This window comes from Triplophysa dalaica, chromosome 5 (assembly GCF_015846415.1).
Source record: "Triplophysa dalaica isolate WHDGS20190420 chromosome 5, ASM1584641v1, whole genome shotgun sequence".
Taxonomy (NCBI): domain Eukaryota; kingdom Metazoa; phylum Chordata; class Actinopteri; order Cypriniformes; family Nemacheilidae; genus Triplophysa; species Triplophysa dalaica.
The window spans coordinates 26,725,671-26,738,601 of record NC_079546.1 but is presented as its reverse complement, the minus strand read 5'-3'; the positions used below and the strand labels follow the sequence as shown (position 1 = coordinate 26,738,601).

The 12,931-nt window shown below is 38.7% G+C and overlaps 2 protein-coding genes across 2 annotated transcripts; both read left to right on the top strand.

Moving 5' to 3' along the window:
- Positions 1 to 112: 112 nt before the first annotated feature.
- On the top strand, positions 113 to 553 carry LOC130420470 (histone H4-like). The gene is made up of 2 exons (XM_056747755.1): positions 113 to 136; positions 216 to 553. Exons 1-2 carry the CDS (start codon positions 113 to 115, stop codon positions 543 to 545), a joined length of 354 nt encoding a protein of 117 aa, XP_056603733.1. The 3' UTR covers positions 546 to 553.
- Positions 554 to 1,077: 524 nt separating this feature from the next.
- LOC130420469 (histone H2B-like) lies at positions 1,078 to 1,811 on the top strand. The gene is made up of 2 exons (XM_056747753.1): positions 1,078 to 1,140; positions 1,187 to 1,811. The coding sequence occupies exons 1-2, from the start codon at positions 1,078 to 1,080 to the stop codon at positions 1,586 to 1,588; spliced, it is 465 nt and encodes a 154-aa protein (XP_056603731.1). The 3' UTR covers positions 1,589 to 1,811.
- Positions 1,812 to 12,931: the final 11,120 nt, after the last annotated feature.

Here is a 12,931-nt window from a genome sequence, read left to right as displayed (position 1 = left end):
GTTTATTGTTTAGTTTCTTAGAAAATCTTAAACTTGTTGTTTTTTTGTTTTACACAACGTTTGTTTTACTGAAAGCATTGGGATGGCAGAGGCGTGAAGAAAAAACATGTAAATGACGTGGGCTGTTCCCGCCCTCGTGTGCATGTTTCTATTAGGTCCTATAAGCACATGTTTAAACACTCTGCCGACGGTTTTCTCCAATTGATAGACTTTAGTCTAAATTATCAGCAATCATGTCTGGAAGAGGTAAAGGCGGAAAGGGACTCGGAAAAGGAGGCGCGAAGCGTCATCGTAAAGTTCTGCGTGATAACATCCAGGGCATCACCAAGCCTGCCATCCGTCGTCTTGCTCGACGCGGCGGAGTGAAACGTATCTCCGGTCTCATCTACGAGGAGACTCGCGGTGTCTTGAAGGTGTTTCTGGAGAACGTTATCCGTGACGCCGTCACCTACACCGAGCACGCCAAGAGAAAGACCGTCACCGCCATGGACGTCGTGTACGCGCTGAAACGACAGGGACGCACTCTGTACGGCTTCGGAGGTTAAACGCGTTTATTCTGAAGTAAACATTCAACACAACGGCTCTTTTAAGAGCCACACACTCTCTCACTCGAAGAGATGAATTTCAGAAGTTATATCATCAAACGAAATGCTGTGAAAGTCACGTTTTATTATCCCGGTTTTGTTTCTGAGATCTCGTTCTTTATTAACTGATGAGATTAATCTGTTGTGTTAAACGCTTCTCTCGCTCGAAGAAGAAACTCAATCATATCAACTATATAAACGTAAACACGCCCAAAGCTGCTGAATAAAGAATAAAAGGGTGAAATGATTTAATGCTCGAAATCTTTAAGTGACTTTGATGACACGATGACGTAATTCTGTTCTACTGTAGAGTTAATACAGAAATAAACGTTTTATTTTAATTCAAATTTGATAAAGAGCGGGAAGAGCAAACAAAGGAAACTGAATCGCTTGTGGGAGGGTCACCTTCAAACACGAGACTGTGGGCGGGAAGCACTTTCATTGGCTCTCTATCCGACCCGTCAAACTATGAGCTGACCAATAGACACATTTTATGGGTTCGGCCGACGAAGACACGCAATCAGACAACAGGCTCCGTGACGCTAAACATTTGCATGTGAGAGTGAATAAATACCACAGCGACGAGACTCTTCAACATTCAGCATTTACTCATCTGTGAAGAAGCATCATGCCTGAACCAGCCAAACCCTGCGCCCAAGAAGGGCTCTAAGAAGGCCGTCACCAAGACCGCCGTTAAGGGAGGAAAGAAGCGCAGAAAGTCCAGGAAGGAGAGTTACGCCATCTACGTGTACAAAGTGCTCAAGCAGGTCCACCCCGACACCGGCATCTCTTCCAAGGCGATGGGCATCATGAACTCTTTCGTCAACGACATCTTCGAGCGCATCGCCGGTGAGTCGTCTCGTCTCGCGCACTACAACAAGCGCTCCACCATCACGTCGAGAGAGATCCAGACCGCCGTGCGTCTGCTGCTGCCGGGTGAACTCGCCAAACACGCCGTGTCCGAGGGCACCAAAGCCGTCACCAAGTACACCAGCTCCAAGTAAAGCGCCGCTTTCATCCGCCGCACACAAAGGCTCTTTTAAGAGCCACACACTTAATCCTTTAAAAGAGATTCTCATATTTGTAAAGTTTTGAGCTGTATTTTTTTCATCATTGTTGTGATTTAAATTACGACGCGACATACGGCAAATAAAATTGCAAAAAATCGTTTTATCTTAAAGAAATCATGTTTTAATGTAAATATAAATGTAAAGGTTTGAATTTAGTTATTAGCACAACACACACCACCACTGACCTCTTCTGAGGTATAACAACATAACACAACAAATGAATGACTTATGTGATGACAAAAGATGATGCATGTTTTTGAGAGACAACATTGTTGTATTTCTGTGAAACCAGAAGCAATAATATTTGAAAAATGGAGAAGTGATGTCTCTTCATAGACCACAACATAGTTCATTTGAATTATCTTCTGTTTTTTTTGTGCTGATTTATGAGAAATATACGTCAAACCAAAAGGTATTCAGACACCTTCAACATGTTTCACACGATCACAGTTTATTCACTATAGTTTAGAAAACAGTAATAAAATATGTCAAGAACTCAGAGTTAAACTGTGTCAGAACTAAACCATGTTGATAATGTCAGGTGACTTTGACAGAAAGGTTTGTGTTAGGTTAGACTCATGTCTCTCACAGTAGTGAGTGGTTGTGCTTCTGTGTTTCACTCCTCTAGCTTTGAGGAGGTAGATGAGATGTGGTGAGAATGGATTCAGGGGATGTAGACCAGTCACACACATCTTGTGTTCCGCCTATGAGGAGCTTGTGGAGGCAGTCGCTCAGTTAAATGTTTATCTCAGTTTAATGTTTATCTCAGTTAAATGTTTATCTTAGTTTAATGTTTATCTCAGTTTAATGTTATCTCAGTTTAATGTTTATCTTAGTTTAATGTTTATCTCAGTTTAATGTTTATCTCAGTTTAATGTTTATCTCAGTTTAATGTTTATCTCAGTTTAATGTTTATCTCAGTTTAATGTTTATCTCAGTTTAATGTTGCACTAGACTGATCCTTCATGACTTCGCTGCTAGATCTGTTATTTGCTCTTTCAGATGTGTGTGGAGGACTTACGGCCACTTTACCCTCATTGGCTAGTGAGTTTTTGATTGACAGCTCCCTGACCAGGAAGCTGATACTGAAGACAGTGCAGCAGATAAGAGACAGATCTGCATGCAGTTTTCTGTTTTGTTTTTTTATGTAGTGCTTGTACTTAAATCACTTTCTTATTTAGTTAGTATTAGCAGGGTTGCTAATGTAACGGAGACAAGCTAGTGAAGAGCTGTGCAGTATGTAAACCTCACTCCCCGGCCTCAAGGACGCTCTAGCGACAGATGCTAGAGACTGCGGTCTTTAACCTTCTCGCTAGAGCGCCCGACTCCTATGCAGGACCAACCCGGTTCGAGGCCCGCTGAGAGCGGTGCGGAGCGTTCCGGTTACACTAACTCTAACGCAGGGTGGGACACACGCTGTCAGGCTCTTCTCTGGATCAGAAAACTCAGGATTCTCTGCCAATGGGGTAAGAAAAATAATCTTGAATTGAGTGACTTACTAAAATATAAACCTTAATTCAAGATTACTTTTCTTACCCCATTGGCATTTTTTTTTTTGCTTGTTTTAAACAAACATTCACTGAAATTTCATATGTTTTTACTAAAAACAAGACTTATTTTCATCGGTAATTTTGCTCATCAAGAAAATGCATCTTGATTTAAGTTGATTTGTTGACATTTTCACTGAAAAACAAGAACAAAGACTAAGTGAGAAAGTTATTTTTTGCAGTACACAGTGTCTCTCATTAACAACTTCACAGGCAATTTTCTCAATATTTAGGTTTTTGCACTCTCAGATATTTGCTTGTTTTAAGCAAAAATTCACTGAAATTAAAAAAAAAAAATATTAAAAAAAAACTTGTTTTCTTAGGTTAATTCACTTATCAAGAAAATGCATCTTGATTTTTAGAATGTTTAGACATTTTTACTGGAAAACAAGAAAAATATACATTTATACATTTAAGGTAGGAAATGTACAAAATATCTGCATGGAACGTGATCTTTACTGTCGATAATTTTGACCCGTAAGATGTATTTTTGTCTTTTACTAAAAATGTTCCCGTGCTACTTAACATTTTGTCAATCAGGGTCACAAACGAACAAACAAATACCTTATAAAGAAAAAGATGGGCCCATTCTAAACAAGAGGGGACAACCAAACATACATTACATTTACCACATATCACTAAACACATCAAAATATACAAATGAACAAATACAGCTGAAATCAAAACTAAAGGAAAGGTAACTTAACAGAATAATATAAACCTCAGTGAAGGAATCAAATCAGCAAAGATTCTGGTTTCTACTAAAAAAATCACGCAAATATGTATAAAATCTGATCAAATAAAGCTTGTCTGTAATTTACTGTGTTAGTCATAAAGAGAATTTTTTTCCTAAACTGCTGACATCACTGTGTCTTCTGGATGAGCGTTCTGAGTCCTTCTTCTGTTTTCTGAGAAGATAAAAGTCAATAAAAGTGATGAAGTTCTGCTGTTTGTTTTCTGGATTGTTTCAGGTGAATGTGAATGATGATGATGCTGAAAACTCACGCGCTCTTCCTGCACAGATGATCTGAAGAAGAATGACAGTAGGAGCAGCAAACACTGACACCTCAACAATCACTAGAATCACTAGAAGACACAAGAACACCATTAAATCCATCAAACTCTCAAACACTACACATGAGAAACAAACACAAGATGAGTTCAGTGAGAGTTTCACTCATGTACTTATGTAACAGGACACATGGATCACAATCAACACTTCATACCTCTTATTATTATTGATGTTGTAGATGATGCTGTAAAAAACACAGTTTAGTTTAGATGAGTCATAATGTGGAAACACACACACAAACACACAGACGGTGATGATGTACCTTGTTGTTGTGTAGTTTCTGGTGTGTTAAGAGTTGAGAATCTCTCAGGGTTTGTGGTGGTCACTAGAATCTTGTTTGAATCTGTAGAAGATGATGAATGTTCAGAGACATCATACTGTAGAACATCACAATCATATCTCATGTTTATGTCATTTCTTCATCATCAGTACAGAGTTTAATGACTGAAGTCACTTTGAGTTCAGGACACTCCTGTCAGAGTGATGTCTTACCTGTAAATCTGACAGTATATGTGACTGAGGTCTTGATGTCATTCTTGTGTTTGAGCACACATCTCAACTCTGTGTTGTCGTCTTCATTCACGAGTGTTGTAGTCAGAGAGATGAGACAGAGTTTATCTGATCTAATCTGATATCTGGAGTCTGTCTGTAGATCAACATCAGTCTGATTCATCCACACCAGCTGAAATCCATCATCACTGAACATATAATAACAGTCAAATGAAAACATCTGACAGGAGAGAGTGACAGATGTGTTTGCTCTTATCTCAGTCTGTGATGATGATGATGATGATGATGATGAAGACACTGAAACACAAATCACACAACACACTCTCAGTACTCATGAGTTTCAGTGAAAACACAAGAGATAAAGAGAACTGTGATCTGAAGTTAAACATGTGTTCATATAAATGAAGAGACACACTGACCATGAAGAACATGTAGAAAAACATATGAATAAGGTCCATGTAGACGTCTATTCACATATTGTCTGCAGATGTAAACTCCACCATCATGTTGTGTTGTTTTATAGATGTTGAGAGAGCAGTTAGATGTCAGACTCAGTCTCTCAGATCTCTCTGTGTTATTCTTATTTATTCCTCCAGTAAACACTTCTACTCTAGATGATCTTGTATAATTATTGTAGATCCATGTAGTTGAGGAGCATTGATGAAGATCATCATTACAGGACAGAGACACACTTTCACCAGAACTGATGAACACATCATTCTCTTCTGCTCCACTCACACCTGAAACATCAGATGACATCATTCACATTAATACATCACAATATATTCAAACTGTTTAATATGTATATCTCAATGACAGATACATTTTTCTTATTTTAATATCACATAAATCAGAAGATTTGACAGTAAATCATGTGATCTAGTTCCTTTATCCCTTTTCACTCAGAAATGCTGGTAAATTAGTTGGTAAAGTCATTCAGGTAATGTCCTGTTCACACAAGCAATGGCATTCTGTTAAATTAAGAGTAAGACAGCGTTCACACAGCCAGTAATATGATGTCATCAGGCGGTCGTTTAACCGTAGCTATGTTTGAAAATATGGTGACGGTATGATTTTATATCTGAAAAATGGAAGTACGATTTACCCTAAAGGTCCTGTTCACACATGATCTGTTAACTGCAATTTTCTTGCAATTAACCAGTAAAGGCTGCATGTGTGAAAGAGACTATTGACTCTTGACATCAGACTGCTGAATGTGAGAATAAGACACATGAACTCTATGATAAATGTGACATGAGATGAAACTGAATATGTTTCTCAGAATGTCAGTGAGAGTAATGAAATGAAATGTGATGAAATAAATGTGTTGTATAGTTTACCTGTGAATAGTGAAGAGAGAAGGATCAGTCCCAGCAGACATATATCACTCTTCTCAGTCATGTTGTGTTTCTCTTACTGAGTCTCTTCTCATCATCTACTTATATTTCTTCATGACAACATTTGTAACTCTTCCTGTGTTTCTCATTTCCTCTTTTCTCATGACACAATAACAGACTACAACACATTCTGTAGTTTAGTCCTGTTACTTATAAATTACTTCTGTTGTCTTAAAATAATTGGACACAGAGCTCAGTTATGACTTTTATTGTCAGAGACTTTAACAGGACTAACATGATGAAGGTTTTCTCCAAATTCATTCAACACAAGACTTTCCTGCCCGAGCAGAGCAGACGCACAGCCTTCATTAAAGCTGATCACACCTCCGTTCTTCTTCTGTCTCCACACACACACAAAAGCAGGACATGAGTGAGGTCATCTTCACACTTCTTCCAAACCACAGATCAACAGATTACCCATGATGCAGCAGACACACACATTAATAAACACACTTACTCCACAGCAGTGGTGTAGTCCTACCAAAAAAGGTTGTGTACTACACTACTACCGCCGAACCCAAATGACCAAATAATGAGTTTTTATCCTTTCCAGTAACATGACAATTATTACAGTTAAATATGCCTCTTATTCATAATCATGCAAAATTATTCACGTATGCTTTAATTATGAAGTTATAACACTGGAAAATAACAAGTAGTTTGAATATTTTTGACACATTCACATGTTCGCTTGCACTGTTCCAGGAGAATTGAGTATCCCTTACAAATAACATTAACACATAACTGTTAATATATCTGAGCCAAGGTATGTTTATTTCTTGGGCAGTGGATTAGCCAATGAGAATGTGTTATGTGGTTGTAGCTGACCAATGATGTTTCAGAGTATTGTCTGGCGCTTTGTGCACTTCTGGGTTTTCTTTTGCACACAAGGGTGCTTTTCAATTCTTATTTGTGTATCGCAGTTCCCTATCAAAAGCTACACTTGATGCTGCGTTTCAAACGCTATGGGAGAACAGTCTTTGTTCGACCGGTTGTGAAGCACATGTGTCAAACACGCCAAAAATTATTTTGGCTTTAAATAACCTCGGCAGGTGACGTGACTAATTACACCCACACCTGCCGGTTATAAATACGCGTGAATGCGGACGCGTCATCAGGTTATTTTGTCTTCAAGGACCTCTTTGTGTGTGCGTGTGTTGTGATGGAGAAGTCTCCCTCTCTGTTATTATTACAAACAAATATAGAAAAAAAAAAAGAAGATATTACCTAGATTCTTACACTAGTGACCAAGCACGCTCTGAGTTACTTAGCCTAGTGTAAGAATAAGGAAAACTAAACCAAACCATGACTGACTCAGATCGGAGATGTGATCCTCCCTGTGAGAGGATGCTCTCCGATTTCGACAAGCATGAGTTCTGCTTTGAATGCTTGGGGGCTGACCATCCCACCCAGGGACTTGAGGGAGAGTGTGAACTCTGTGATGTTTTTGATTTCAGAGTTCTGCGTGCTCGGCTCGGCTTTTTTTTAAATCGAGACCGAGCCACCTCTTCCTCATCCTGGGGCTCGCGGTTTGAGCTTGCTGAGGCACGGCAGGCGGATCCGTCCGCTTCTCCCGTGCATTCGCCGAACCGCGACGTCCTAGCGTCTGCTTCTGGAGCGTGCCACGGCACATCTTCTGAGCCGGCGGAGGACGAGGCTTCTCTTGTTTCTGCGGGGTTAGATAGCACCGCCTCCGAGCATTCCTCTCGCGATACTAAGGCGTTTGAGGATCTAATCGGGGCGGTAACCAAGGCAGTCGACAGGCTCCACCTCGACTGGCCGCAGGAACAAGAGGCCCCCAAGCGTTCAAAGCTTGACGACAGATATCTGGGGGCGAAGCTTACCAGTATCGGGTTCTTCCATTCGGCCTAGCCTTGTCACCCCGCACATACACAAAATGCATGGATGCAGCTCTGGCTCCTTTGCAACTCCAGGGCATCCGCATTTTGAATTACATAGACGACTGGCTGATTTTACCTCAGTCTCGAGAGCTAGCGCTTCGACATCGGGATGTGTCCTAGCTCATCTCAAAGCTCTAGGGTTGAGACTCAACGTCAAAAAGAGCGTTCTTTCTCCTACGCAAAATACAACGTATCTCGGGGTCATATGGGACTCGATCGAAATGCAGGCACATTTGTCTCCGGCACGTGTCGAGTCCGTACAAAACACCTTGAGGAGCATCAGGTTAGGCCAGAAAGTGACAAATCATTACTTTCAGAGAGTTCTAGGTCTCATGGCGGCGGCTTCCACAGTGATACCTCTTGGCCTCCTGCATATGAGACCGTTTCAGTGGCTCAGAGCCAGGGGGTTTCATCCAAGGGCCAACCCCCAGAGGCATATAAGGGTGACGCGCCAGGGGCTTCGCACTCTTTCTTTGTGGTTCAGACCTCGGTTTCTGACTTTAGGTCCCACTCTCGTTCCGTGTTGTCGTCGAAGATGCTAACGACAGACGCATCCCTCACGGGTTGGAGTGCGGTCTTAAATGGCCGTCCAGCCCAAGGGATCTGGAGAGGTCATCTTCTCGATTGGCACATCAATTGCCTCGAAATGATGGCTGTATTTCGGGCCCTGAAATACTTCCTCCGGCAGTTGCGAGGCTACCACGTCCTAGTGCGGGTGGACAACACTTCAGTAGTCTCGTACATAAATCTCCAGGGCGGACTGCGGTCAGGCCACTTGAACAAATTGGTCCAGCAGATTCTGCCCTGGGCGAGGGCATATTTACATTTACATTTAGTCATTTGGCAGACGCTTTTATCCAATGCGACTTACAGTCCACTTATTACAGGGACAATCCCCCTGGAGCAACATGGAGTAAAGTGTCTTGCTCAAGGACACTCTGGTGGTCGCTGCTGGGATCAAACCAGCAACCTTTGATTTACCAGTTCAGTGTTTTAATCCACTAGACCACCATCACCATCTCAAATTTCTGTCCCTCAGAGCAATTCACATCCCGGGGCATATGAATGTGGGAGCAGACTTGCTGTCCAGATAAGCTCTGACAAACGTTGAAAATGGGGAATTGTTGTATTTTAATGATTATCTCATTTAATGAATTGCTGTGTTAGTTCTAGAGTTTATATGATGAGGTTACAATGACCCTGTGTTGTGTGTACGGAGCGTGGAGCAAGACAACTTATATCACTGTGTGAATCAAAAATTGTGTGCTCATAACTCATGTGGGGAAATATTGGGGTTCTTTGAGTCACCACTAGAGTGTAGTGTTGTGCAGTGAATCATAACTGTATTTGTCATTTGTCTTAGTGAAGTCATACAAAGCTGTTGGTGGTTGAACTTGATGCATATATCTTACAGTTTGCTTATCATCTAAACAATGTTTCAATGAATGTGATTTATTTTTGTAAAGATTCTGCTTGACTTTGTAACTGTTGTTCTCTTTAATTCTCTTTAAATGCATAAGAGGTCTGCTGCAATATTTTAAAGTTTCTCTCAAATGATGAAAATGACGTCTTTAAACACAACGACTGTGACGTGATCGGTCAGAAAACTGAACACACTTTCTGTTTCTCTTCATCTTCATGTTTTGGTGTGACTGCACTCTCCAGGTCACTGTTGTGTCACTGTGTACACCACACAGCAACAAATGACTTTAGTCTTTTAACTGAAATATGAAATCTCAGTCAATTTGTGCTTAAAACCAGCAAACAAATCTTGAATTGAGGGACTAAGAATAAATTAAACCTTAAATACCAGATTATTTTCCTTATACCATTGACACATTGTTTTGCTTGTTTGGCACAAATTCACTGAAATTGTATATTTTTTTCTTAAAAAAAGACTTATTTTCTTAAGTCAGTTGAAAGACTAAGTAAGAAAGTCATTTTTGCAGTGTGGCGTACACTGACATTTTGCTCATTAGGAAGATGCATCTTTATTCAAGAATTTCTCAACATTTTTACTGGAAAACAAGAAAAAGTCGCAGTGCAAAATCTGTCAGTTTCTGTTGAATCTACTATGAATCTAATGAATCTGTAATACTTCTACATCATTTAATCAGTATTTACTACATCAAACATTGTACCTGTTAACATTAGTTAATGCACCATGAACTGCATAAATAATTGTTGTACTGGAACAAGTTTGATGTTTCAGATTCTACATTTTGTGTCTAATTTGATAATACACTTAATTGTTTGTCTGTAATTTCTTAATGCTTTCTATTGCACTAATTCTCCCGTTTACTTTATTTAGGGTTTAGAGATCCATCTAGTGGTGAGTTTGATGTTGCTTTAGTTCTGTGGTTTTTAAGGTGTTCAGGAAGTAGTGAGTGATCCATGCAGCCAGTGAAGACGTATGGGGTCCAGATGGGTTTGATGTGGTCTGTCTTCTGGGCCTCAGCTGGTTTTGTCGGCGGGTTCCATGTAGACCCCACATGGGTTAGTCCAGATGAAATGAACACTGCTTAGTGTGCATACTACAGGCTGATAAATGTGACACTGAATGTTTAGTTTAGATAATGAAGTTATAACACGCAGAATCACTGATGAACACAGAAACAACAAGAATAGAAAGAAATAAAACACTAAAACTACAACTGACTTCAGCCACAATCCCACAAACACCATCAACATCTTTACTTATTTATATTATGTTAATGTTTTACTGAAAATAACAGGTTTGATGTCTCCATTATGGTGATCAGTGTTTGTTTTAGTCGGGTGGTTTGACTCTGAATTTAAATGTTTCTGTCTAATGCCATAACAATATGAGCTACAGACATCAAAGTCATGAGAGAAATTGATCTGATGCTTTCTGCTGTTTTTCGCCAAGTTCACAATTATTATGATGTGGTGAGTTTACTTCACTTATGGAAGGCTTTTATTTGAGAGTTAATCTTTACTATTATATTTATTATCTTGGTTAGAGCCAGCGCACCTTTAATCAGAATATTTCAGTTATAAAAATTTTACCACTTTCAACTTCTGCTAGTTGAAGATCACACAGAAATATAAAGATTCATGAAATGAATTTCAACAATGGTAACATGGTTCATATTCTGAAGCATCATACAAACCTCATTCATGACTCCCAGAATTCATTGCAGCTTGAAGCATTTCATCATTGTTGAGGTTCATATGGTGATTGTTGATGTCTGTGTGTGGGTTTTATGCAATTGTTCTACTTTAACTTATGTTTTTCAGTCAAATCTCTTCAGGTAAAAGGGCTCAAACTTGTATATATATTGTGTTCACGTTAATAAGAAAAGTGTGTATTTGATACAATGGATATTTTAGTCACATGAGTTGGTGTTGTATTTCAGCTCATATTGATGTTAAATTGTTGAATAGGTTAATAGTTATTTTTTTTTACATTTATGCTCAAACAGAAAACAAGATTGGCTGACTAAAGAAACCTTTTAATGTTTAGCTCCATATGAGTTCCACAGACGGAACCGTAACACAAACTCGTTGTCTTAACAATGATTGTGTTTGTTAACAGCAGGTGTTCATCATTAATCATCAATCATCACTTGTAATGTGAACTCAATTGATTATTTAACTGAATGAATAAATAAACATTTCACACCAGAAAGACTCTGCTTCAGTGTAAGTTTAACACTAATAGGTATGAACTCATTTTTACACCAGAGACTTTACTGTGCAGTGATCGTCCAGTGATGGGGATTGTTCTGAGCCCACTTTACAGGCTTCTGTTTATGTCCAGTTTACATAACCACTTTATTAATGAGTAAAACATCAGTAAAATCAAACACACACAATTACTATATAAAGGACTATAATCAACAATAATTATTTATGTTTTAATCTTTTAGTCTTCAGTACTGAATGTGTGTTTTCTGTATTTTTAACATCCTAAATCATTTAAATCCTGCATGTATTGCAGTCGTATATTTCAGTGTTTGTTGAATTCTAACAAAAGCAAACCTTAAGAAAGTCTGAGATCATGATAATAATTAATAATTGAATAAAAAATATCCAGGTTGTTTCATAACACATTATTTTCATACTTTTTCTAAAATTTGCAAACATTAGTTTTGTGTTGCTTAAACTAAATATGAAGTAGTTTTATCTCCAGTTCATTTTCTCCAGTTCAAAAATAAAACATCTTTATATTGAATTTAGGAGAAAAGTTGTCAGAATTGTAGAGAAATAAACAAAGATTATTATTTACCAAAACACATTCTTATCAGATTTTATTTCGTCTATGTACTTTGTGAAAGCCCACCCTTTAACACCTGGCAGGAACCGGACCTGTGCCCTAATTTCGACATATAGTTAGTAATTTACTTTCATTACCATGTGATGTGACACGTGACTTCTTCTTATGGGATTGTCTCGCAACGTCTGGTGTTAAAAATATTATAAATACAATGAGTGTTTTAATTTCTTCTATTGACGCTTGTCGCATAGCGCCACGCCACATCCGGAGTGGACACGGTGTCAACAGTTGTTCCAATTGCTTCCATTGTTTCCCTCATCTGTAAGTGACTTTGGATAAAAGCGTCTGATAAATGACTAAATGTAAATGATAATACAACATGTGTTTTATGATGCAAGTGATAAGATTGACACTATTATTTATGATATCATACATGTTTGGTTTTAGATTGTTTAAAATAAGAGATTTTAGGATGTTTGTTTCTTAAAAGCAACCTGTGTGTGTGTGGAATTCTGTCTCGAGAGATTAGTGTTGAATTTAATTTCTTATTTTTCTCATTGTTAATATTATTCTCTAAAAATGTTACATATTTAATTGATTAATTGAGTTA